The sequence below is a fragment of the Alexandromys fortis genome, unplaced genomic scaffold, assembly GCF_014885135.2.
Source record: "Alexandromys fortis isolate MF-2015 unplaced genomic scaffold, M_Fortis_MF-2015_v1.1 scaffold_221, whole genome shotgun sequence".
NCBI classification, from domain to species: Eukaryota; Metazoa; Chordata; class Mammalia; order Rodentia; family Cricetidae; genus Alexandromys; species Alexandromys fortis.
In genome coordinates, this window is record NW_026068096.1 from 1,074,622 (window position 1) to 1,099,894 (window position 25,273).

Genomic DNA, 25,273 nt, shown 5'->3' on the forward strand with positions numbered 1-25,273 from the left:
AGCTATCAACCTAGCCCAAAGCCCCATGGTTTCTTTTGTGTGTGTGTGTCTGTGAGCGTGCATGTGTGAGAGAGAGAATTCAAACTCAGAGATCTGCCTGCCTCTGCTTCCTGAGTGCTGGGATTAAAGGCGTGCACCACCACTGCTTGGCCACCCCATGTTCTTGAAGTCTCTCCATGCTGGTGGCTGTATGATACTTAAGTGTGTGATTGGACCTCATGCTCATGTCTGTCAACCATGCGTAGATACTGGGCCATTTTCCCGTCTCTATGAGCATTGCTTCTGATCTATACTGTGCATTCCCCACGTTCTGAGTGACACCTGCCACTAATCTATCAGTCACAAGGTTCTAGTGTCTGCCAAGCCTGGCCTCCAACCCCAGTGACCTGTAGGATTCCTGGCTTTGCTGTCCCATCTCTCATGTGATATGAAGGGAGAGAATGACGACAGGCTCCCTCTTGCTGGAGACAAGGGGCCTGAGCCCAGACTCTGCTTTAGAAATCATCCCGGCACAAGAAGAAGAAACACAGGAAGGAGAAGGAGGAGAGGCCACGAGACAAAAAGAAAGCCAAGAGGAAGCAGGCAGCGCCGCTGGAGAATGGTGCAGCAGAGGAGGAGGAGCCCATCCCGGTGAGCATGCCTGCCACCCTGCCAACTCAACCTTAAAACCTGGGTTCCATTTGGAGAGGTCCCAGAGTCTCTGGAAGCTGTGCTGTGGTGGGAGCCGTGACCAGCATCGTCTGGGGGCTCTTGGTCTTTATGGACGTGTCCCTATCTTGAGATACCCGCGAACGGCCAGGCCCCTGTCACCGCAGCTGATGTCATCTCTTCTTCCCCAGCCCATGTCCAGCTACTGCCTTCTGGCTGAGAATTCCTACATTAAAGTGGTAAGTGACACTGGGCTGCTGCAGGGAAGGGGGTCATTGCTGGGGGAGCAACCCACCACACGAAGCCTTGCAGGGCTGGCAGCAGCAATCAGACTAGAAGCTCAAGTGGCCTAGGCATTGCCACCAGTGTAGGCCCACCATGGCCAACAGCCCAACCACAGCTGGAGAGCCCAGTGTGGCCAAGTCACCTGAGGACAGCGTTGCTAACAGAACAAAGAGTGGCCATGGCGGGCTGGAGAGATGGCTCAGTGGTTAAGAGCATTGCCTGCTCTTCCAAAGGTCCTGAGTTCAATTCCCAGCAACCACATGGTGCCTCACAACCACCTGTAAAGAGGTCTGGCGCCCTCTTCTGGCCTTCAGGCATACAGACAGAATATTGTATACATAATAAATAAATATTAAAAATTAAATAAATGAAAAAAAAAAGAGTGGCCATGGCAACACACACATTAGGGCAGAGGCAGGAGAATTGCAAGATCAACCAGGATTACATTGCAAGACTCAAAAAGACAAGGGCTGGGGTGTAGCTTCATGAAGAGCTTAGTCTGAGGGTGGGGTCCTTGGGGGGCCACAGGCAGCTTTCACTTAAGAGTCACTGTCCTTCATCTTCACTGGGAGCTTATTCCCCCTCAGCGGGTCCCTGGTGCTTGACCTTGCCCTTGCTCATGCAGACATACGACATCCAAGCCAGCCTACAGAAGGACAGCCAAGTGACCGTGTCGGTCATCCTGGAGAACCAGAGCAACAGCTTCCTGAAGAACATGGAGCTCAACGTGCTGGACTCGCTCAACACCAAGATGGCCCGGCCGGAGGGCTCCTCAGTGCATGATGGTGTGCCTGTTCCTTTCCAGCTGCCCCCTGGTGAGCCCACCCATTGACCCTAGGATTCACAAAGCCAGCTCTGCTCTTTATGCTCTTGTTACCTGGGCTCCTGTACAAGGAATTTAACTAGAGCTCCTGGCGACAGCCAAAGCCACAGGCCCCAAGCCGCTTGCTGGGCTTTCCCTGGGACAAGGCTGGGATCTGGGGCCAGCAGCAGCAGCCCATTGTTTCTGTGACTCTGCAGAATCCTTGCCAGCTATGATGCTCTAGAGCCAGTGCTGACTCAGACCCTGGGCCCCACTGAGTGCCTTGTCTCCCATCAGGCGTCTCCAATGAGGCCCAGTTTGTGTTCACCATTCAGAGCATCGTCATGGCCCAGAAGCTCAAAGGCACGCTGTCCTTCATTGCCAAGGTATTCCCTGGGGCCCCAGGAACCATGGTCAGTGCTGAGGAGTCCACTCTACTCTGGGCTTTGGCTCCTTTGCCCTGCCCCAGTGGATGTCAGGCATCCCAGGAAAGGGAGTGCATGTCTGGAGCCATCCCACAGCTGCGGCTTCTCTTCTCACAGGACGACGAAGGGGCCACCCATGAGAAATTAGACTTCCGGCTGCACTTCAGTTGTAGCTCCTACCTGATCACCACACCCTGCTACAGGTATGTGTGCCTCCACCCTTCCAGAAACACCTTCCAGGGCAGGGAGGGCATAGGGGCGGGGGTAACAGCTCGGTGTGAGGTAATATGAGTCACCTTCGACTCCTGATACAGCCTGCTGCTGTCCTGGGTGCTTGTTTCTCCTGGGCCCCATAGCATTGCAGAGGCCTCTCTGTCCCCAGACGACTGCCCTGTGTGCCAGCTTCTGATGGTGTCACATAGCCCAGGCTGTCTTGGAACTTGAAGCAGTTCTCCTGCCTCGATATTCCCATTGCTGGGGTGACAGGTCTAATAACCAGGCCCTGCCATCACCCTCCATTCTGTCTTCCCACAGCGATGCCTTTGCCAAGTTGCTGGAATCAGGAGACCTGAACATGAACTCTATCAAAGTCGATGGCATTAGTATGTCTTTCCAGAACCTCCTGGCAAAGATCTGTTTCCACCACCATTTTTCTGGTAAACAATATCACAGTGATATCGGTTTCATCCCACAAGTGTTGCAGAAGCCAACCCTGCACTCCAGTCAGTCCCTTCCTGCTCAGGGCCTTGGCCTGCAGCCCTCAAGTGCCATCCCAGCATGGAATTTATAGCCCTGGAGAGGGCCTGATTCTTCCTTCTGTTGCAGTTGTGGAGCGAGTAGACTCCTGTGCCTCCATGTACAGCCGCTCCATCCAGGGCCACCATGTCTGCCTGCTGGTGAAGAAGGTGAGGTTGTGGTAGCACCTGCTGCTCTGTGGCCAACCAGGGCAGTCTTCAGGGAGAGGCTGAGCCTCACTGTCCAGGGCTGCTTAGACCAGTTAGACCAGCACACCCCCCCCAACTATATCCACCCCCACAGTTACACCAATCCCTCTCCCTGCTGTGCTAAAACCTACTGTTGGACCAGGCCCCCACCTGGTGAGCACAGGGCAAGAGGAAGGAAAGGCTCAGCAAGGTCTTAGGCCCGTGACTGGTGAGCAGTGTACTGTCCACCTGCCATCCATGCAGTCTGGAGGCAGAGTTCCTGAGTTCCAGGCCAGTTGTGGCTACATAACTTCAAAAAACTAAAGTGAATGCTGGACGGTGGTGCACACCTCTAATCCCAGCACTCAGGAGGCAGAGGCAGGTGGATCTCTGTGAGTTCGAGGCCAACCTGGTCCACAAGAGCTAGTTCTAGGACAGGCTCCAAAGCTATAGAGAAATCCTGTCTCAAAAAAAGAAAAAAAAACTAAAGTGAGGCCTAGGTCCCGGATGAGGGGAGGAAGGGTTGGCATTTTCAGCCCTGGACCACCTCCAGCATGGGTAGTATATGCATATGCTGTCCCCTAGGGTGAGAGCTCCGTGTCGGTAGATGGGAAATGCAGTGATGCCACGCTGCTCAGCAGCCTGCTGGAAGAGATGAAGACCACGCTGGCCCAGTGCTGAGTGACAGAGTCCAGGATGCCCGACAGACAACAGACAGATGTGATGGGTCTTGCCTCTCCTCTCCTTTGTCATGTGTACTGTCCCCACACCCAGCATTAATTTAATGCCACCGGCCTCCACTGTGTGACTCTGAGGTCCTATGTTGCATCAACTTATTTTATTATCCTTTTTTTTATTCTGACCCACACTCCTTTGGCAAGAAAGGCCATTCCAATTCCAACCCTAGCCAGCAAGGGGCTCCCAGCTCCACTCCCCGTTCTTGAAGATGGCTGTGGGGACTCCAAGCTGGTGGGCCTCCGGGTTTCCAGCAAACAGTGGGACTGATGTGTCCACACTCTTCTGCCCCCATGCTGCCTCTGGAGGAACCCTTCCAGCTGCTGCTGTCCCCAAATATCCTGACTGGTGGTGTCTGTGGAGAGGTGAGCAGGCCAGCTATTACCACATTTCATGCTAGTGTCTGTGTGGCCAGATGGATGAAGTGTGCTTGTGGGTCAGCTCAGCTGCTGACAGCAGGGACAGCCCTTTGATTTTCTTCTGTTCAATAGAATCTGGTGGGATTCTATTGAGGAGGTGGTCAGTGGATGAGTGCAATCCATGCCCCTCAGTTTGTCACTACACATCACGGGTTTGTCTGCGCTGTGCCACAGCTGTGGAGAGAGTGTGCGTCCTGGGAGCATTCGGTGCTTACCCAGCCATTCTGGGCAAGGTGAGGGACCCCAGCCTGGACACTCCCTATAGCTGGGTGGCTGGGCACAAGCTGAGCCTTCCTTATTGGTGGTGGTGGTCTACAGACATTCTGGCTGTTCCTTTGAGGACTGCTGTCACTTTAGCATGTAGAGTACTCTGTTACCGACCCCAGTGACCCTCCAGCTCTATGATGTTCCATGATTGATTTGCTGCCGACATTCCCATGTGAAGAGAGATATCACGCTGCTGATGATCGGTGTCGCTATGACCCAATAAAGAGTCGCAAAACACGTTTGTGTGTTTTGTCCTCACAGTACCCGAGAGCAGTCCCCAGTGTGCCATTCAGGCTCCTGGAGCTCAGATGAGTTCCCTTAACCTCCACCCGTGGGAGCTCTCACCCACATTTTTGTGGAAGACAGTGTTGTCTGCCCATCACTCTCCACTCACACAGCGCTGGGATTCAGACTCTGGCCCTTAGGCATGTGCAGCAAATGCTACTGTGCACTGAACCATCTTGCCATTTCTCCTTTTTTTAAAAAAAGAATTTAAAATTATGTAACCAGGCAGTGGTGGCACGGACCTTTAATCTCAGCATTTGATCTCTGTGAATTCAAGGTCAGCCTGGTCTACAGAGTGAGTTCCTAGACAGCCAGGGCTACACAGAAAAACCCTGCCTCAAAACAAAAACACAAAAATTAGGCATCTATGTAGCATGTGCACATCCTGTTTCCTGGCACTGCAGCTCCAGGTGGGTCGCATGCTATCCCACACTGAAATGCCAGGGCCTCTACAAGTCAACCAGGACTCTTGACTGATAGCCACATTGCCAGTCCCCAAGGCCCCTTTCTTACCAAACTCATGAGGTTGTGATGTGGAAACAGGATCTTGGGTTTTAAAAAACATTTGGTCCATCTCAGCTGCTCACTGCCACCTTGTGTGGGGACAAGCAAAGAAGTCAGCTTTGTCATCCAGCAGACTCTGAGCCCTGTCAACAGCTTAAATTCCAAACCCAGGCCTCTGAGGCACAGCACTCTGCTGTTCTAAGCATCCTGCCAACCCTGCCCAGGACCCAGAAGCGATATGGTCAGCAGTCGCTAAGTGTACAGAGTGACCACTGCTTGTGGTTGGTGACTGGCAAGAGTGCGGCTTGAGCTCCCAACAAAACATCCAGTGTCCCTGCTCTGTGTCCTGGTCCCTTAGGAGGAAGGACGGACTTTAGATGCTACCACTTGGTATTTCTTGTAAAATGCAGCCTCCCGGCTAACCTGCAGCTGCTCCTAGGAGCAAAAACTGTAGGGATGTACAGAGAGGTGTGCGCCTATCACTGGGGCCAGGAGACTGAAGACAACAAGGAAACCAGGTAGAAGCAGAAGTCCCTGAGTCTCCTGCATCAGTCATCTCCCAGCCCAGACAGCCAGCCCTACTCAGCCATTTCTCAGCCGAGACAGCCAGCTGGGCTCTGGTCACCTGCTGCCAGGTGCTCTGAGGAGTGTGGCCCACCTGTCTCTTCTGACCTAGGTCTTCCAAGATGAAATCCCAGACAGTAATCTGGCCCAGCTTTCACCCCACTGTGCATCCCACCCTGAGGCTGAGGTAATAGGTCAAGGTGAGCCTGGGCTACAGACAGACTTTAATCTCAAAGCAGTGGAGGGGCAGGACTGGGCTCCATTAATACAAGCCAGGTTGCACACCTGTCATCGCAGCAATAAGGAAATGGAGGCAGGGAGAATGTAATAAGGGCTTCTGCTATGTGGCATGCTCCTGCGTCAACAAGAACAGAACAGCCCCTCTGCAAATCAGCCCATAAGAACTCAAAAGGACTGGAATAAATCAGAGTCCCTGGATCCTGAGGAAGATGCTGCAGATGCCAGCCAAGTTGTTGGATCCCTCCCTCCCTGTGAGTAGATCCTCCACACCCACACGTGTTCAAGAAAAGCCCATGCCTCCAGCTACATCAAATACCCAGCCAGATCTGGCAGAAAAGAATTGTTCATCATGAGAAATGTCAGGACACTTTAATCAAAATATCTCTGGGGGCCCTGCCCAGGGGTCCCACCATCTATACACAAGCCCATCTCCCTGCTTCCCCAGCCCCGGCCCAGCCTGGGCTCCATGGGGTGACCAGAGGCAGGTAGCAGCTGGCCTCTCCTAGAGGAACAGGCAACAGTGTAGCTGAGTCTTGGCCCCCGCTAATACTGGGGCTGAGCAGCGCCATCAATGCTGGGTCAGACACTCAGAGGCGTTTTCCAAAGTCAGGTTCAACAAGTGCTGCACTTCCAGACACCTTATGCTTGGTGAAAGGCTTCAGGGGAGGAGGAAGAGGTGCCCTGAGCCCATTTGTCTGTTTATTCCCTCCTGCCTCCCTTCCCAGGCCTCTCTTCATGACCCATTAATATAGTTCAAGTTGACCCTCTACTTGAGATCTCCTGTCTCAGAGGCTTCCTAGAAGGCTGGGATTAATAGGTATGCACTACTAAATCCAGCCCCTGTCTTTTTGTTTTGGTTTGCTTCCTGCCTGTTCTTAAGGCCTAAAGAGTGTTGGGGTTACCCACCCTCCCCAACACCCACAATGATGGCCTTAGTAGGATATGCGAGGATCTGTGGCAAAGAGGTCACTTGATTTTGGAGTTCTTTCTCCCCCCAGGCCACCTGCTTCTTTGTTGCCTTATTCCTTGGGTCACTCACAAGGCTGGGGTGGTTCTGCACATCCAAGGCGAGGCCATAGAGAAGGACAGCACAGTTCATGCAGTGGTCACACAGGGTGGTATGATGGTATGATTATATTCATCCAGTGTGCGCCCAGAATGCCCTCCCACTCTCACTGACCCAAAGACTTCACCCCCATCCCTGCACTTATCCCTCCCCTGTGGAAGGCCTGTCTTACCTCGTGCTTGTATCCTGACTAAAATAGAACAGGGCAGCGATTAGACCCTCCGGGTTCGCCATCAACTTGGTAACCCTAGACTTCATGAAGACCCTTCAGCCAGGATGGTCTGCCCCCTTCCGCCAGATGAGCTTAGAAACCCTCAAGGGGGAGGGGGCAAAGTCCTCCTGGGTCTATGCAAGCTTCAAAATCTCACCATAAGGTACATACATACACACACTGTCTTGGATAAAACTGGAGATGGATTTGAACAGGAACTTACTTGTGCCAGGTATTTCTACAATGACAATTTGTTTGGAGTCAGGGAACCAAGTGGCCTCCCTTTATGTCCCCCTCTCTTGAGTTCTGATGCCCAATAAACCCCAGCTCACATGTAACTCAGAAGACCCTGCACAGCTGACTGCCACTGTGTTGATGACCTGGGGGAACACAAGGCTTGCTGGTGGGGTATTCCCAAAGCCCAGGACCCCAGGGCTGTGGGATAGGTGGCTAAGGCATACTTGCAGTAGTAACCAAAGCAGACAACACGTGAGTCTGTGCAGTTGACGCAGGAGATGGTCTCATACTGGAAGATGCCTGGAATACAGGAGAGGCAGCCACAGGCTCCCCTGGGCCCCCAAGCCTGGGCACCTGCCACTGTGGCCCTCAGTCTGGACCATGGTTCACTTACCACAGTGACGCTGACAGTCGATGCGGCCTGGGGGGGGGGGGGGGCGACAACAGGACAGTGCCTTCTGACAAAGCCCAGAGCTCAAGACCTGTCCCTCAGCCCCACTTCTGTTTCTGTAGCCCAGGCTAGCCAGGCATGAAGAAGATAGCCCAAGCTGACTTGGAACTTGTGGCAATCCTCTTGCCTCATTCCCTCATTCCAAATGCTGCGATTACAGGTATTCGCCTTGTGTTTCATGGAAATGGGAAGAGGTCCTCTATGAGGACCTCAGCGCAAGATGGAGCTAACCTACGGGAAGGATGATTTCTGCTCCAGGTGCTACCAGGAGACTATATGGTAGATGTGAGGGGTGATGGGTGTGCTGGTGACCACTCCTGCAAAAGGGTCTCCTGCAGAGCTACTCCCTCCTGAATCCTGTTTCCAGCACCCCCAGCCCTTTAGTGCCTGTGGCCAGGAGCACTGTCCCCTCCGTGGAGCCCACTGCTCACTCTCTATGATGGCGTTCTGGATGAGGCGCACTTGCTCCCGAAAGATGGCCCGCAGCTCATTGGGGAAATACCCTGATGTGGGAGTCACAGCAGAGTGGTCAAGCTCAGGTGTCTGGTGATCCGCACCGGCCCTGCCTCAGTTTCCCTTCTTTACCTGGGAAGTACATCTTGCCCTGGTACAGCTGGTCCATCCTCTGGTACACGGCTCCTGCCACTTGATCCAGCTTCTCCCGGGCTGAGGGCGGGAGGGAGAGGAAGCAGATGAGCTGCCCTGTCCGGGGTCCCTGTTGCTCTTCTCCTGACCCTGGGATGGGCTCCGCCGCTCACTGATCTCGGCGGGGATGGCCAGGTGTAGTTCCTTCATCGTGTTCTGGCTCCACTCGGTGAGCAGCACTCCCGACACGGGGATGTCACCAACCCACCAGGACTTGAGGTTCACGTGGTGGCGGTAGAAGGAGAACTTATTCGAGAAATTGGGGTCGCAGTGCAGGCAGCCCAGGGCCAGCGCCGCTGTCATGCCCAGGCACAGCAGCAACGCCATGAACTGGCCGGGCCGGTCGTGCCCATCCATCGGCGACACCAGCGCCGCGCCCTCCAGCCGCGCCCCAACCAACGGCGCCGCCCGCGCCACGCCCCGTCACGCCGCACCAACCAACGGCGCGCGCTCTCGACCCCGGAAGCGCCGTCTGGCCCTGCCTCCGGCATGGCTCCGCCCATGAGGCGGGGCGTGTCCGAAGAATGGCTCCTCCCTTGCCTGGCCCCGTCCCAGTGCGACTCACGCTCCAGACCCAGTTCCGCTCACAGGCCTGGTCGCGCGGCAGGTGGCTCCGCCCCCTGCCTGTCCGCCCCGTCCCAGCGAGACCCAGGTCTCAGGTCTGGCTCTTCCCTAAGACTGGCCACGCCCCCGTTACAATTGGCAAGTAGTGATGCCAGTCAGCCTCCAAGTTCCGCCCCCAATTGGCTCCGCCTCTCCTGCAGCATCTCACGCATGCGCCACGGCCTGGCGCCAGTTCCTGAGCTTGAGCTGACGAGATCAGCCCCCCGCAGTATCCCAGCCAATTAGCAGCGCTGAGTGCCGCCCTTCATTACGGGGCTCCTCGGGAGCACCGCCGCCACGCCTCCATCCGGGCTCCGTCCCTTTAAGGGAAGTAAATCCGGCCCGCGGGCGCGGCCAGGGCGGGGCGCGCGGCGTGTCCCTCCGCGGGCGTGTCCCTCTGCTCGCGCGGCCCGGCACAGCGAGGCGGGAGTCGGCTCCAGACCGCGGTGGTCCTAAGGCGGCCAGGTGGGTCCTCGGAGGGCGCAGGCGGGCGGCGGGACCCCATCCCTCAGGATGACAACGTCCAGTGACCAAAGCCCTGACTCAGAGGGGTCCAGAGTGGGGACCTGCCTGTCAAAAGGAGGACGCTGCCCATCAGGATGGGCAAAGTGAGCGTCATGGGTTACAACCCCATTTTTAATATTTGAAGTCTCAGCAGGGGCTGGCCTTCAGATAATTGATCGGATCCTTCTCAGCCCCCGCCTGACTCATTTCTTTAAACCGATCACGTTTCTGACTAAAAATTCATTGAAGGCCTGAGGCTCTTTTGCTCAGGGGTGAAGTATTTGACTTGTGTCTATAAAACTTTGGGTACCATCCCCACTACCATCCCCCAACGCCGCCCCCCCCCCAAAAAAGCCATTGAAAAGGGTGGACAAGCTAGTTCCAGGACAGCTACTACACAGAAAAACCCCGTCTCAAGGAAAAGAAAGAAGAAAGAAAGAAAAGGAAAGGAAAGGAAAGGAAAGGAAAGGAAAGGAAAGGAAAGGAAAGGAAAGGAAAGAAAGAAGAGTGGACGGGAACAAGGGAGTTTAGAAAACATCACAGGAAGTTAACTTCGATGGCAGTTTCCTCTTTTTTTTGAAACAGGGTCTCACTATTCAGCCCGTGCTGTTCTGGAACTCAGAGATCTGCCTGCCTCTGCTTTCTGAATACTGGGATTAAAAGTGCGTACCAATGCCTTTTCCTTCTCTCTCTCGACCCCCCCCCCCACCTCCGTCCTTCCCTAGGCCTACAGTCACAGTAAAGGGTTGGTATAGTGTGAGGTGTGGCAAAGGTCCTTTTTACGTCTTCCAGAGCTCACCTGGATCCTTGTAAATTTTGGTTTCCAATTTGCTACCATTATGCAAAGTCGGGGAACTCGGGTAAACAGAGGATGGGGACCCTGGGACACTACCTTCCTCACCCGGTCTCAGGTTCCTTCCATACCATCTCCAGTCTTTCCTGGAGGTCATAAACTCTTAGAGGCTGCTGGTAGCCCTGTTCCTAGGCATCCCTGAGGGATGGAGCCCCAAGGACAGCCTGGGTAACTTAATGACACGTCCTTTCAAAAAGCAAAAGGAGTGGCACACGCCTTTAATCCCAGCACTCGGGAGGCAGAGGCAGGCGGATCTTTGTGAGTTCGAGACCAGCCTGGTCTACAGAGCTAGTGCCAGGACAGGCTCCAAAGCCACAGAGAAACCCTGTCTTGAAAAAAAAAAAAAAAAAAAAAAAAAAAAAAAAAAAAGGCAAAAGGAACTAGGGCAGGGGTGCACACTTTAATCCTGGCTTTCTGGAGGCAGAGGCGGGGATTTCTGAGTTGGAGGCTAGCCTGGTCTACAACAGCTGGGGCTACACAGAGAAACACTCTCAAAAAACTGGGGTATGGTCAGGAGGAGCCCCGCCTAGAGTCCCCAGTGAGGGGCTGGGGGCGTGGTCAGGAGGAACCCCGCCTAGAGTCCCCAGTGAGGGGCTGGGGACGTGGTCAGGGTGGAGCCCCGCCTAGAATTTCCAGTGAGGGGGTTGGGGGCGTGGTCAGCAGCAAAATATTAGTTTAGAATATGCAAGGGCCTGGGTTCATTCCCATTATTGGGGGGAAAAGATAAGCATGGCCCCAAAGTAGAAGTAATGTTTCGCTGTTAGGACGGTGTGAAACTGAAACAAACGACTTGAATCCTTTGCCTGGGACCAGGGTCGTGGAATCGGCAGAGACCCCAGTTAGATGTCGCGTCAGAATGACACTAGTTTGACAACACCGCAGGGCGCCACGTGGCTGTCCTGGTGTCGTGAGCTTCGGGCTCTGTGGGTGACACGCCTTTTGACCTAGGAGATATACTTGTGCGAACAGTGTGTTTGTGAGCACGTGTGTACAGCATCTGCCTTCAGGCGCTCCAGGAAGTCAGAGTGGTCCCTTCTGCTGGAATTTGGGTCACAGGCAGGTTGAGCTGCCACGTGAGTGCCTGGAACTGAACCGCAGCCCTCTGCAAGCGCAGTAAGGGCTTGTTAGCTCAGAGCCATCTCTGCTGCTTTTTACTTTTTTTTTTTTCGAGACAGGGTTTCTCTGTGGCTTTGGAGCCTGTCCTGGAACTAGCTCTTGTAGACCAGGCTGGTCTCGAACTCACAGAGATCCGCCTGCCTCTGCCTCCCGAGTGCTGGGATTAAAGGCGTGCGCCACCACCGCCCGGCTTCTGAATGTTATTCTACATTTCATCTCATAGAGTTCTAGAGGTTTCCATGACATTTATTCTAAAGGCAAATGTGTGATAAATCTCTTCTTTGGGGGATGGGTTGAGACAGTCTCCCTGTGTAGCCCAGGCTGTAGCCCTGTGTAGCCCAGGCTGGCCTTGAACTCAGAAATTGGCCTGCCTCTGCCTCCCAAGTGCTGGGATTGAAGGTGTGCCAACCAGCAGCTGGCATGTAATTACTGTTTTTAAAGAAACTGTCACATCCTGCTGCGTCATTCGGCTTGGACCAGAACTCTCAGTCCAGGCGATCCTCCTGCCTCAATCTCCTGTGTAGCTAGGAACAAAAGCTGCACACTAGACCGCAGGCATGATAAAGTTCACTGTAATTAGAGCATTGTCTCGCTAAATTACTATGACTGCCATGAACTCACTCTGTGGACCAGGCTGACCCTCACTCCAATCCTCCTGCCTCAGCTTCTTGAGTGCTGCCATCACAGTAGAGTGTTAGGTTCATGGCACAACTGACTGAGTGTGAGGTGGGTTTGGTTTCACAGTGACCTCTTTATGACCCAAGTTGGCAGCTGTCCTTAGGGCTCAATCTGGGGTCAGCTGTTGCTTTTTGTGTTGCCTCACTGGGGCAAAGAGCCTGGTGTCCTGCCAGCTCTGCTCCAGGCTCCCAGCTCTGAGGTCTGAGGCACTTGGAGTTTAATCATGGCTCTCTCCTCTAGTACAGCAATGGCAAGGGATCTTCTGTATGCACCTTAAAGAAATTTGCATCTGTCTGTGTGTCTATCTATCTATCAGTCTGTCTGTCTTATCTGTCTATCATCTATCTTATCTATCTATCATCTATCTCATCTATCTATCTATCTATCTATCTATCTATATCTATCTATCTATCTAGTGAGGGAGGAGTCTGGTCTCTTCTTCTACCATTTGGGTTCCTGTGGAGCTCAGTTTCTCAGACTGTGGCAAGTGCCTCCGGGCACAGAGCCAGCTCACTGGCCCCTGCTTTATTTTTTCTCTCCAGCTCCATGTTGAAACCCAAGTTACCCTGTTACTCTTTTCTCAGGAAGCCTCTCAAACTGCCACTTCCCCAGCACTCGGGAGGCAGAGGCAGGCAGCCACTTCAAAACCCAAGCATGGTGGGGCAAGCCTAGCAGCCTAGGAAAAGGCAGGAAGGTCAGGTTCAAGGCCAGCTGCGTGAGACATGATGCCAGTTCAAATCCCCAGCTTGTAGCCTCGTGATTTTTGCTAGGTGGGATGGCCCAACTCACATGTAGCTTTCCTGCATGACCTTCATACTCTGAACGTTCCTGGGGGCATCTCTATAGCCAGTGTCCCACTTGCAAATGGGGGTTTCACCGAGAGAAGTTCCCGGGAATCCCCAGCAGTTGGAAATAGATGTAGCTTTCCAAGAATGCCTGACTTCAAAGCCTGTTCAAGCAGGAGGAGTCTGTGCACCTTTGGCTACACAGTGAGTCTGAGTCCAGCCTGGGCTACATGAGACCTTGTCTTTTAAAAAAAGGGAGAAGAAAAAGAAAGAAAAAAGGAATTGTTTGGAGACAGAAGGGATGGCCCAGCAGTTAGGAGGGCATGCGCTCTGCCGCCAGCTGCTGGCTCTCTGGTTCCATCACGATGAGGTTTGGGAATAGTGCCGTAGTGAGCAGAATGCAAACCCAAGGCTGTGTACAGAGGCCTTATGTCTGTCTCATTTTGTCTTTGCTGGGCTACTGAGTTTGAACCCTGAGACTCAGGCACTGCCCACTGAGCCACGCTCCTGCTCTGAAATGACCTTCTATGTGGAGGTGGCCTTGAGACACTGCTTTGTTCTCAGATTCTGGGCTACACACTGAGCAAGCACATGGGACTGCCTCAGGCCCTGTCCCCAAGGCAGTGGCAGGATGTGGAAACCTCCGGAAGGAAGTGGGTGACCCTGAGCTCCTGAGCCCTGCACCCTGGCCTGGGAGGGGTCAGAGCCTTGTTGCCTAGCACACTGTTTTCTTGTTTTCAGAAAGGGAGGAAGAGGAGCCTGTGGGTGCTGGGGTAGGAGAGCAGCTTTATCTACCTCATGTCCTTCTAGAAGGTTCTGTCATGTCTTCTTCAGCAGTGGGACAGCCTAGAGAAGAGGACCCTGGGGTGCTGACATCCAGTTCTGAGCAGGTGTTGGAAGTCCACTAAGAGGACCAGAGAGGAGACGCCTAGATGGTACCTGGGACTGTGCGGGGAGGAGTGTGACGGGCTGTGGCCAGCCTAGGTCTCTGTGCTGGAGGAAGTGTGTTTCCAACAGAAAGCAGTTCATCTTGACAGGTACTCTATCCATCACCAGATTTTCTAGAAAATATTTGCTCCTCCCTTGAAAAAAAGAAATTTTAAGAAAACACAGAGCTGGCAGTGGTGGCGCACGCCTTTAATCCCAGCACTCAGGAGGCAGAGGCAGGTGGATCTCTGAGTTCGAGGCCAGCCTGGTCTACAGAGCGAGTTCCAGGACAGGCTTTCAGGCTGGATAGCTGCAGCGAAACGCTGTCTCAGAAGGACATAGACATATATGTGGTGGGGCTACAAAGACCTTCTGCCTTCAGCGTCTAGAACAGTCCTGTGGGACTGCAGTATACACTCAGAAAGTATAGGGAAAGGTCACAGCAAATTGGCATGCCGGTGTGAGCTGAGCAGGAGGATGGAGATTTCAGGGTCAACCCCCAGCCCCAGGCTGCGCCTACCTGAGAGAGGGGGGCCTGAGCTAGGAGGGCAGAGACCCAGCCTGGAGCCTGCGTCAGTAGATTCCTGAAGTATGTGTGTGCTCCGCTGCACATCCCACTGTCACTGTCTGCCACAGTCCTCCCGTAGGCTGGGCAGGGCGTTGCTGCCTCCAGGGGACCCTGTGTGCAGTGGGTGAGGCACCAAGGATGCTTCTCTGCACCCTGCGTGTGCCATGATGTCCCACAGAGAAGCACTGGCCCAGTGGGCACTGAGGCAGAAGAGCCTCAGGGGAGCTGTCTGGCATGGAGGTGGCATTTCCTCAGAAGGCTGTGAAGTGCACAGTGCCTAGTCAGGTGTGAACCAGCAAGTGCCGACGCTGAGGTGGGGTGGGGACGCTGGGGACAGATGCTGTGAGGAAGCTTGAACCCATCTGGTGTCCAGTCTCCTGCCTGCAGGGCACTGCTGACCTGAGCAGTGTCCCGGTGACTCCCATGCGGGCTCACCATTGGATCCCCTGTCAACCTTTACTTGTTTCTATTGATTGATTTTTGAGCTGGTATCACTATGTAGAATAGGCTGACCCCAAATTCATTATGTTTCCTTGGCTGGCCTAAAACTCATTATGTAGACCAGGCTGGCTTAGGATTCACAGAGATCAACCTACCTTTGCCCCAGAATGCTGGGGTCAAAGATGTGTGCCACCATGGAAAAGATGTGTGCCACCATGGGAAAGATGTGTGCCACCATGGGAAGAAGCCCTTGTTTTGTGTCTTATGTCAGGGTCTCATGTAGCCCAGGCCTGAAACTAGCATAGGGTGATTTCAAATTCCTGATTCTCCTGCCTCCACCTCCTATGTCCTGGGACGATGGGCATGAACCACCGCCCTAGGTTATAACCTCTTATTGTCTCCCTTTCTCCGTAGCTACTCTCCTCTGAAGGCAGGTGCTGAGTGAGGGCGTTGACGTAGTGTGATAGTTCTGAGAACTAACCTCGGTTTCTTCCTTTCTGGGGTCCAGAGCAGTTGTGTTGACATCCTAATTTGTGTGCCCTGTGTCTCATTAAGACATAAAAGGCAGCCAAGCGATGGTGGCACATGCCTTTAATCCCAGCACTCAGGAGGCAGAGGCAGGCGGATCTCTGTGAGTTTGAGACCAGCCTGGTCTACAGAGCTAGTTCCAGGACAGGTTCCAAAGCCACAGAGAAACCCTGTCTCGAAAAACCAAAAAAAAAGAGGCAGGATTAAGTACAAGCTAAGTTGTACAGCTACCACCTCTAATTCCGGAAGATTCCATCTCCTGTGAACTATGATGTCCCTTCCCGGCCCCCACAAGTTCACTCCTGCCTCTAACTCGGCCTAATGAGGACATTTGTGTCGTGGGGTCCCTCACTGTGGCCCTGTCTGTCTGGTCCTCCTGTGCATGGTTCAGTGGTCCTCCAGGCTCCATGTCTCTGTACATCTGTAGGCCCCGGCTGTTGGTCCTGTGTGTGGGTGTGACTTCAGTTCTGTGCACTGAGGGTTGATGAACCTGGCATCCTAGCACTCAGCAAGCAGAAGCTCAAAGAGGCCAGCCTGGGCTACATGAGACCCTGTCTCCAAAAAAAACACACAAGTTATTAACTGTGAGTTAGGTAGGGCTGCCTGTCTTGGGTGGGGCAGCCCACACCACATGTCACTCCCCCACCCCCACAGCTTCCCCTTTTGTCTGCAACTGTTTTTCCAGTTCCGCAGTGTCTTTGTTTCATTTCATGACTGCACCCCAATTATCTCTCCGGTATTACCTGGCCGGTCTCAGGGAGCAGAGTGTAGTAGGTCCCCCCTGGTGCAAGCTGAGAAAAAACCTCCTGACTTGTGTGAAGTCCTAGGTCCGTCCCAAAACATGGAAGTAAAGATTTGGTCCTTGGCTGCTCAGCTAATCCTGAGTGACCTTATGTTGAGGCTCTTCCTTACAGGTCACATCCTGGGACTCTGAGGACCAGATGTCACTGTCACTTCCAGCGCGCCCACGTGCTTCCTGAAGAAGAGTCAGAGCAGTGTCTAACCTGGGGGGGGGGGGGGCACAGGTGCCTCTGAGGGCATTGTTTTGTGTCATGTGACCATTTGTTCCCAAGGAACCTGCCCCTTTTGGGGAAACTGTTCCCTGCCGAAAGTCTGCAAGCACAGCCTTTGTTTCTTAGAGCAAACATTTCAGAAGTATATAATTGCTTACACAGTTTCCAAGTCCTATCTCGGCTTCCCGGGATGGCAGTGCCAGCTGGTGCCTAGTCCTAATACCATCCTCTTCTGTTTCAGACCTCTGGGTGACCACAGCATCCCTCCCTCCGTGGTCTCTGCTGCGCCTTCTGAGACACAAGTGCCACCAAGATGGCCAACCCATTTCTGAAGCAAGTGTTCAACAAGGACAAAACGTTCCGGCCCAAGCGCAAGTTCGAGCCCGGAACACAGCGCTTTGAGCTCCACAAGCGTGCGCAGGCATCGCTGAACGCTGGACTAGACCTGCGGCTGGCGGTGCAGCTGCCACTAGGTGAGGACCTCAACGACTGGGTGGCTGTGCATGTGGTGGACTTCTTCAACCGTGTCAACCTCATCTACGGCACCATCAGCGATGGCTGCACCGAGCAATCGTGCCCGGTTATGTCCGGGGGCCCCAAGTATGAGTACCGCTGGCAGGATGAGCAGCGCTTCCGGAAGCCCACGGCGCTCTCCGCGCCCCGCTACATGGACCTGCTTATGGACTGGATTGAGGTGCAGATCAACAACGAGGACATCTTCCCCACCAATGTCGGTGAGTCGAGGCTGCACCCCTGTCTGCTCACACCCATGAGGGGCCCAGCCACGCCAGGGCCCCTGTCTGCTGTGAGCGCAGCACTGAGCAGAAAGGGCCAGACAGGCTCAGCTGGCTTGCAGTTTGCGTGTGAATACTACAATTTCGTGTGCGTGTCTATGTGCACCACACCACATGCTGGGGTCCATGGAGGTCAGCACAGGCTTTCGGCCCCCTGGGCTGGAGTTCCAGGTGCTTCTGAGCTCCTTGGGCTGTTGGGAACTGGTCTGGGCTCCTCTGCTCATGCCTTTAACCACTGGGCCATCTCTCCAGGTCTGCATCATGATGATGATGATGATTTTTTTTTTTTTTTTTGGTCTTTTGAGACAGGGTTTCTCTGTAGCTTTGGGGCCTGTCCTGGAACTAGCTCTGTAGACCAGGCTGGCCTCAGACTCACAGAGATCTGCCCGCCTCTGCCTCCTGAGTGCTGGGATCAAAGGTGTGCGCCACCACCGCCCAGCTTGTGTGATGATTTTTATTTGTTTACTTTTGGTTTCTAGAGACAGGGTCTCACTGTGGAGCCCTGGCTGTCCTAGAACTCACTGTGTAGTCCTGGCTAGCTTCAAACTCAGAGAGATCCTCCTGCCTCTGCCCCAATTCGCGCCCCACAAGTGCAGTGCCTCATGGTTTTTCTGGAGTGTGTGTGCATGGTCATGCGTTTGTGGGTACATGCAGATGTTCGGGTACATGCGCACTGGGAGGCCAAAGGCCCCCTTGGGTGTCATCAGAGAAACAATCTACCTCCTTAGAAACAGCATCTCTCGGTGGCCTGCCATTCACCAGTTTGGCTAGAAGACAGGGTTAGCTGCAGTGTACCTTCTCAGTCAGGCTCAAGTTCATGTTGCCACGGTCCTCGTTTCCATACACATCTGGGGTGCCCACTCAGGCCTCAGGATTTCACCAACTGGACACAAGAGCTTCTGTTGCCTAAGTTGGTCTTGAACTTAGGATGTAGCTGAGGCTGACCTTTGATTCCTACCTCAGATTTCCTAATCCTGAGGTGACAGCTGTGCCACACCTGGCTTTTTATTCATGTTTTATCGATCATTGTGGGTTTTAATTTATTTTTTCTTTATTTATTTTGAGATATGGTCTTACTGTGTAGCACTGGCTGGCTTCAAACTCCACAGATCATCCTGCCCTCCATCCATCTGGAGTGTGTGGTTAATAAGAGGGCTGGGGCGTGGTGGCCTCAGAGGCCCTAGCCTCTCCCTTGCTGAGCGTGTCTCCCAGTGCTGTGACTTAAACCACATGCTGGCCACAGTGGAGGTGCTGACCCATTGTTCCCACAGGAGGCCAGAGGCTCAGGAGTTCAAGGGTCGTCCTTGAATCTGGTGTGTCCAGTTAGAGGCAACTCAGACTCCCAAGATAACAGCAGCAGTAGAAAAATAATGGACCAAAGCCCAGCGAAAGTGCAGTCACTTCATGGCCCTGTCTCGGCCCTTGGACCACCTATAGTCTGGGCGTGGCAGGGCAAGTCCCTGCCCACGTCTGTGGGAGCACATGGCCCACACGGCCTCGATCCCTTGGCTCTAGGCCCCTTCCTCCCTCCTCAGAGCTGGCAGCATCTCTCAACCTTCCCGCCTCTCTCTGAGGACTCTGTGGTCACACTTGAGCCCCAGATGCTCCAAGATGATCCCAACTGAAGGTCCTCACCTATAGCCTCCCTTCCGTTCCTGGAGGGACCTGCTCCAGACTTTGGGGACCAGGATATAGTCATCCATGGAGCCTCATTACTGAACCCAGGTCTGAAGGGCTAAGAGCTGCGGCACCGCCCGTGTCTTCACTCTTTGCCCGCCTGCTCTATAGCTCTAGTAGGGACACCTGCTGGCTCTGCTCATCCTGGGACACTCATAAAGTCATGCATTCATGTGCTGTGTGAGCCATGTCCTCAGGGGGGGGTGAGGCTGTGGCAACCTAGCAGCTGCTGGGCCTGAAGAAATTTCCTGGGGCTTTGAAAAGGGCAGAGCAAGGTGGTCAGAGTGGACCAGGGCTCTCATCACAGAGAAGGCTCCCCAGGCTGGGCAATTGTCTGCCCACGGAAGCTGGGCAGACAATTGCCCACGGAAGCTGACTCTTAGCTTGGCAGGAAGTTGGTCCCTGGGATGGGAACATTTGCTGTGTGACCTCAAGCATGCACCTTGACATCTTTGAGCCTCCACCATGCTCACCTCTGTGGCCACCTGGACCGAGGTCCCAGGCCAGCTGGTCCTGAGTGGTCTCCTTCCTGGTTCCTCCACCCACCTCCAGGCACACCATTCCCTAAGAACTTCCTGCAGGCAGTGCGCAAGATCCTGTCGCGGCTGTTCCGTGTGTTTGTGCACGTGTACATCCACCACTTCGACCGCATAGCGCAGATGGGCTCCGAGGCACACGTCAACACATGCTACAAACACTTCTACTACTTCGTCACCGAGTTCAACCTCATCGACCCCAAGGAGCTGGAGCCCCTGGTGAGCTCAGGGGTGGGGTCCACAGCAGAGGTCTCCTGGCAGTCTGCCCCATGTGCCTGCCTCAGAACAAAGAGCCCCCAGTTTCCTAGTTCCCCACTCTAGGGAGGTTGCCGTGTAGTCATCCCATCCACCATGGCTCACATGGGATGTAGAACAGACCACAGGTGGGGAGGCTCCTGCCTGCAACGCCCCGAACATCTATGGAATTTCCGTGCAGCATCTCCCCATGACCTGTGCTCCCACCTGTGAGAGTCTGAGGCGTGCTGATTGATTGGTTTCGGGGGGTTTTGTTTGTTCACTCATGTGTTTCCATGTGCACACGTGGCTGCCATGACATGCATGTAGAGGCCCCCAGGACAAGCTGGGGTCCGTTTTCTTCCTCCGTCCTGTGGTACCTGGGCTCACTCCAGTTGTCAGGGTGGGCAGCCAGCTCCTTTGTCCCACAGCCGTTCTCAGCCCCACAGCCTGCTTCTGTAGTTGTTTGTTTTCAGACAGAAGCTCATGTAGCCTCAGCTAGCCCTGAGCTCCGATCCTCCTGCCTCCATCTACTGGATGCCGGGGTGACAGGTGTCCCCACAGCTCCTGGAGCTTCCACATGGAGGCTTGTCCTCTTCCTGCTGCCAACTTTTTATTAAGTTGTATTGGTCCTGGCCCACATGCCAGGCGTCAAGTGACTTAAATCACAGCCCATGTCCACGTGCCCCCAAATCAGAGGCACAGATCCTCTGTCCACCGTAGGGAGCAGTCCCCACCCCACACACTGTCCAGGTTCTTGCATGATTTTTTTGTGTGAAGCCTTGCTCCTCTCTGTCCCCGGCGTGTGCCTCTGACACCTGCTGTCCCCACAGAAGGAGATGACCTCACGGATGTGCCACTGAGGCCCCCTGGCCACCAGGACTCAGGAAGACAGCTTGGGCGCCCCTGTCAGCTTTGTTCAGCCTGGGTCTCAGGAGCGTCACCTCAAATGCCGCTATCAGAGGACCAGAAGGACTCTGGCTCCTCCCTCCATCTCCGACCTGTGCTGGACTTGAAATCTATAATACTGCATCCTCTCAGCCACCAGGCTCACACCGTGTCTGTGCCACAGCCTCTGGCAGGAGGCAGGATCCGGAGCCATTGCCAACTACCCCCCTGTCCCGTCTCCATGCCTGTCCAGCCTTGCCCCATGGCCTTAGTATGTGTGGCCACAGCTCTGTCCCCTTCTTCCTAGCCTGGAAGGAAGGTGGCATCCGGTCTCCTCTGCAGAGCCACACTCTGTGTGGTGAGCACATGGATGCCCAGCGGCCACACATCTAAAGATGTAATAATGAGCCATGTCCTCCACTGCCCAGCTCTGCCCTCTGCTTGTACTTCTGGACATCACGCATTGCCAGAACTTTCCACTCATTCTGCCTGGCCCTTCTGAATGGCGCCCTCTCCAACCCCCCACCCCCAGGCAGGATTCCCAGTATGGAGTGTTCTGAGGTGCCTTTGCAGGACCAGGAGGGTACAGGTGCTGCATGCAGAGGTCTCGGAACTCTGGAGGCAGATGTAGGAGGAGTGCTACAAATTCAAGGCCCCTCTGGCCTCCACACTGAGAATCAGGCCTTCAGGGTCTCATAACAAGATTGTATTTAAGATCCCCCGCCCCCCAAAAAAACAAACTTTAAAGGAAGCTGGGCGGTGGTGATGCACACGTTTAATCCCAGCACTTGGGAGGCAGAGGCAGGTGGGTCTCTTTGAGTTGAGACCAACCTGGCCTAGAGAGCTAGTTCCAGGACAGCCAGGGATAGTATACAGAGAAACCCTGTTTCAAAAAAAAAAAAAAAAACGAACAAAAAAGAAAGGTGTGACCTCAACCCCCATGTGAAAGCCAGGTGTGGTAGCATTTGTCATCCCAGCTTCGGTCATATTCTACATCCCAAGTGTGCAGATTAAAAAGGATGTCAGACACAACACCCAGACCATTCAGAAATGTCTGTGTTTTGTTTCAGTTTTTAAGACAGGATCTCAGACTATCCCTGGCAGACCTGGGACTCATGTAGCACAGACTGGCTTCAAACTCCCAGATCTACCTACCTCTGCCTCCCCAGCACTGGGATTCAAGACATGCCCTTCTGGAGATCTTAGAGAAAAAGTTTAGCCTGTTTCTAGTGGCTGCCCTCTTGGGTGCAGTGCCCAGTCCAACCAGAATCCAGGAATGAATTTTCACATTATTTCAGCATCTGCTGAGGTCAGCATTCCTAGGGGGTCGCAACAGGGGCATTCCTTCAGTGGCAGCCTGTTGTGACCCTAGGGGCCACAGGACCAAACTCCCACTGACTCCTCTCTACCATGCCGTGGAGGACATAGCAGGGTGTGACTGTCCGCAGCACCAGTCTTTGACCCTCTGGCCTTTCCCTTGAGACCTGTACACTGTGAAGGCCCCAGGGAATTCTGGTTATTTTCCCAAATCTGGGAGGCTGTCACTGAACCAAATGAGCACAGTTAGCAAGAAGTCAATGCCTGAGCCCTTCAAAGCCTGATGCTGCAGCCCTGGAAGGACCCAAGGACCAGCCCTCAAGGCTTGACGGAATGTATCTCCCACCTGCAAGGCTGGGCCACTGTGCCAAATCCCAGCAGCCCACACACCAGCCCAGGGAGGGGTCCATACTGCCTTATCCATCCCACCTCAATTCAAGCCTAAGAATAAAGCGGTCATCTTGACACTCTGGACAGCTGGCTGCTGTTTGTGTCCACTCCCACCCTGAAAGAGGGACTGGTGATGAGCTTTGGTAACTGCTTGTTAGACCCTAAAGGGCCCAGGGAGCCCAGGGTCCAGAATCTGCACAAAGTAGGGTCACAATGTGTAGCTGCAATTTTGTGTTTTCTTTTGAGATGGGGGTTTTCCTACTGTATGACTGTCCATGATGTGTTGTGTGCTGCTGCGCTGTGGAGTCAGGACAGCTCTGGAGTCTTTCTTTCCTACCCCATCATGATCCCCGGATCCTCACAGAGCAGAGTGGGGTGTGTGTGTGTATGTGTGTGTGTGTTCCTTCTAGGTGGGGCTCCACCCTTACCACGCCCCCACCCCCTCACTGGGGATCCACCCCTCTGGGGTTTTTTGTATTCCGTGGGGTTTTTTTGTATTCCGTGGGGGTTTTTTTTTGGTGGTTTTGAGACAGGGTTTCTCTGTAGCCCTGGCTGTCCTGGAATGCCCTCTGTAGACCAGGCTGACCTTTAACTTACAGATCGCCTGCTTCAGGCTCCAAAGTACAGCTGCCCGGCCTCCCACTCCTGTGGAAGGCATGCAGTTTTGACAACCCTCTGAGTCTCATTCCGTGTATTATGGTTGTAGATGCCGGTGGTCTGAAACAAGATTCCTAACTTCCATTTCATGACGACCCTCCTCCTCTGTGCCCTCCAAAGTGGTGGATTGGCAGGCTTGCACTGTGTGCCCTGCTGGAGGCATCTTGGGTGTGGGTTGCAGGAAGCCTGGGCCGCCCTCTAGGCGTTGGCGCAGTACCTCTTCTCATCCATAGATGGCGCTGCGGACTAAGGCAGAGGGAGGCTGTTGGAGCCACGTGAGGCCTGGAATGTTCCTCAGCTTCCTCCTGCTTCAAAACTCAGTAAGGCTTCCCAAGGCATGCTGCTTCTCCCGAGGTCCCAGGTTTTGTAGATCTTCATTTGGAGCATTGCCTGTCGTGGCGTCCTGTACTGTGTGACCTTTTCTTCTGTTTTTGTCGCTGAGCACCATGTCTTCGGCGTTCCTCCACACTCCTCTGGAATAATACCCAGGCCGTGGCAGGGCACGCCTGACCTGCTCTCAGGGGCACGCATTGTCTATCCAGTACAGATGTGTTAGGGGGCTCTTCTGTTGGCCTAATGACTACCCTAGACACATGGCCCTATGTTCCTAGATACTTCTTTGACCACTGCCCTGTTCACCCTGGGACCTTCACATGGACACTGACCCCAACACCAACGTCAGTCTTCCCACCTGCTTGCCTATCTGAAGACACAGAATCAGGCTTGGTCATCTCCATTCCCTCCTCAGACCCCACACGGCGTCCTTTAGGTTATCTTGAACGTCTGTGTGTAGTCAGGTCCCAGTGACACTGTGGCAGGGACAGCTGGCCCAGATCCCCAGAGGCGTCCTGCTGTGCTAGGCCCTCTGCTTCTCCGGAGACTCAGCCCTGTGTCCAAGGCTCGCCGGTTCCTGTAATCCACCATGAGTTCCCTGTCCCCCTGAAGGGCTGCAGATGAGATGGATCACTAAGAAGGTGAAATAGAGCCCTGCGCAGTGTTTCTACCATCCGTCTCCAGAACTTTCTGTCTCCTCTCACTGACACTCTGTCCCATCTGACTCGCTCCCTCCCTTCCTCAGCTCCCACCATCCCACTTCCCCTCTCCATGGATGGCTCTGCCACCTCCAGGAACCTCTGGGAGTGGACCCTGTGCTGTGTGTGAGTGTGTGCATGTGTGCTTGCGTGCGTGCGTGCATGCGTGCGTGCCTTCTGCGTCTGGGGCATGCTAATGAGCAGTGTGTTCTGGAGGTCCCTACATCTGAGAACATGTCAGGTGACCTTGTCTACTTTTCTTCTGGATTACTTGGGACTTTCACATCATGCACCCAGGTCCTTACTCCTCACTCTCACCTGTGATCTCTCTCCACCACACACATAAACACACATATACACACATAAACATGCACATATACATGCATACACACACATACACATACACACATATACACACACATATATATACACACATACACACATAAACATACATACTCACACATACAAACATAAACATACACACATATACACACATACACCTGCATAAACAAACACAAACATACACACATATACACACATACACCTGCATAAACAAACACAAACATACACACATATACACATATGCATACACACAAACATAGACACATATACGCATACATACATGCACATACACAAACACACACATATACACACATACACAAACATGCACACATATACACATACATAGACACATATACACACATACATACATACACACACACACAATGGAAAAAGGCCACTTTGTGTTGTCCATATACACATTGGATCATGGTCAGACTCTTAGTGGCCAAGGAAAGGTAGGTGTGTGTTTCTCCTCCTGCACCCACCCGCCACCACCCCACTAGAAGCCATCAACTATGGAGAGGCCCACAGGGACAACACGTCATCCCTGCACCCATGCCATGCCATCAAGGGGCAGGGCCAACTCAGGAGGACCCATGGATATCTACACAGCTTTAGTGAGTGTTAATACTGCCATGGAAGTCAGCATGGCCCCTGGCTGTCTCAGGATCTACTCATAGGCTT

The 25,273-nt window shown here is 53.7% G+C and overlaps 3 protein-coding genes across 11 annotated transcripts in view; 2 read left to right on the forward strand and 1 right to left on the reverse strand.

Moving 5' to 3' along the window:
- Positions 1–4,741, forward strand: part of Ap3d1 (adaptor related protein complex 3 subunit delta 1) — a 33,841-nt gene extending 29,100 nt beyond the window's left edge. For 2 of the 3 annotated variants that reach the window (XM_050123273.1, XM_050123274.1), the window contains 8 exons: positions 499–630; positions 840–887; positions 1,559–1,748; positions 2,033–2,121; positions 2,278–2,363; positions 2,695–2,816; positions 2,986–3,065; positions 3,669–4,741. In XM_050123273.1, the coding sequence (XP_049979230.1) occupies positions 499–630; positions 840–887; positions 1,559–1,748; positions 2,033–2,121; positions 2,278–2,363; positions 2,695–2,816; positions 2,986–3,065; positions 3,669–3,764 (843 nt within the window). In that variant the 3' untranslated portion in view covers positions 3,765–4,741. Of the gene's footprint in view, positions 1–498; positions 631–839; positions 888–1,558; positions 1,749–1,953; positions 2,122–2,277; positions 2,364–2,694; positions 2,817–2,985; positions 3,066–3,668 lie in introns of those variants that run through there. The other variant, XM_050123275.1, reaches the window with a different exon arrangement.
- A 134-nt stretch (positions 4,742–4,875) lies between these two features.
- On the reverse strand, positions 4,876–9,156 carry Izumo4 (IZUMO family member 4). 5 transcript variants are annotated; one of them, XM_050123296.1, is made up of 9 exons: positions 8,821–9,156; positions 8,648–8,728; positions 8,494–8,565; positions 8,006–8,032; positions 7,836–7,911; positions 7,707–7,754; positions 7,598–7,612; positions 7,336–7,353; positions 5,397–6,753 (listed from the first exon to the last, which is right to left on the reverse strand). In XM_050123296.1, exons 1-9 carry the CDS (start codon positions 9,062–9,064, stop codon positions 6,666–6,668), a joined length of 669 nt encoding a protein of 222 aa, XP_049979253.1. In that variant the 5' UTR covers positions 9,065–9,156; the 3' UTR covers positions 5,397–6,665. The 5 variants fall into 5 exon arrangements, 1 of the variants encoding a protein (XP_049979253.1); XR_007588887.1 differs by lacking the exon at positions 5,397–6,753 and adding exons at positions 4,876–5,121; positions 5,303–5,382 and having other exon boundaries at positions 7,137–7,612; positions 7,707–7,911; positions 8,821–9,155; XR_007588886.1 differs by lacking the exon at positions 5,397–6,753 and adding an exon at positions 4,876–5,382 and having other exon boundaries at positions 7,137–7,612; positions 7,707–7,911; positions 8,821–9,155.
- A 374-nt stretch (positions 9,157–9,530) lies between these two features.
- Mob3a (MOB kinase activator 3A) lies at positions 9,531–22,641 on the forward strand. 3 transcript variants are annotated; one of them, XM_050123293.1, is made up of 5 exons: positions 9,531–9,775; positions 14,081–14,283; positions 16,965–17,457; positions 19,747–19,949; positions 20,798–22,641. In XM_050123293.1, exons 3-5 carry the CDS (start codon positions 17,037–17,039, stop codon positions 20,825–20,827), a joined length of 654 nt encoding a protein of 217 aa, XP_049979250.1. In that variant the 5' UTR covers positions 9,531–9,775; positions 14,081–14,283; positions 16,965–17,036; the 3' UTR covers positions 20,828–22,641. The 3 variants fall into 3 exon arrangements, with proteins under 3 accessions (XP_049979250.1, XP_049979252.1, XP_049979249.1); XM_050123295.1 differs by having other exon boundaries at positions 14,081–14,181; XM_050123292.1 differs by lacking the exon at positions 14,081–14,283 and having other exon boundaries at positions 9,532–9,775.
- The last annotated feature ends 2,632 nt before the right edge of the window (positions 22,642–25,273 follow it).

What these genes read in the sequence shown, in the direction of transcription:
- Izumo4 (XM_050123296.1), bottom strand. Translation starts at nt 9,064, where the DNA reads ATGGATGGGCACGACCGGCCCGGCCAGTTCATGGCGTTGCTGCTGTGC. An exon ending in GGCCATCCCCGCCGAGATCA is followed by an intron (nt 8,729 to 8,820) that starts GTGAGCGGCGGA and finishes TCCCGCCCTCAG; the next exon opens with CCCGGGAGAAGCTGGATCAA. An exon ending in CGACTGTCAGCGTCACTGTG is followed by an intron (nt 7,912 to 8,005) that starts GTAAGTGAACCA and finishes CCTGTATTCCAG; the next exon opens with GCATCTTCCAGTATGAGACC.
- Mob3a (XM_050123293.1), top strand. Translation starts at nt 17,037, where the DNA reads ATGGCCAACCCATTTCTGAAGCAAGTGTTCAACAAGGACAAAACGTTC. An exon ending in CATCTTCCCCACCAATGTCG is followed by an intron (nt 17,458 to 19,746) that starts GTGAGTCGAGGC and finishes ACCCACCTCCAG; the next exon opens with GCACACCATTCCCTAAGAAC. An exon ending in CCAAGGAGCTGGAGCCCCTG is followed by an intron (nt 19,950 to 20,797) that starts GTGAGCTCAGGG and finishes CTGTCCCCACAG; the next exon opens with AAGGAGATGACCTCACGGAT.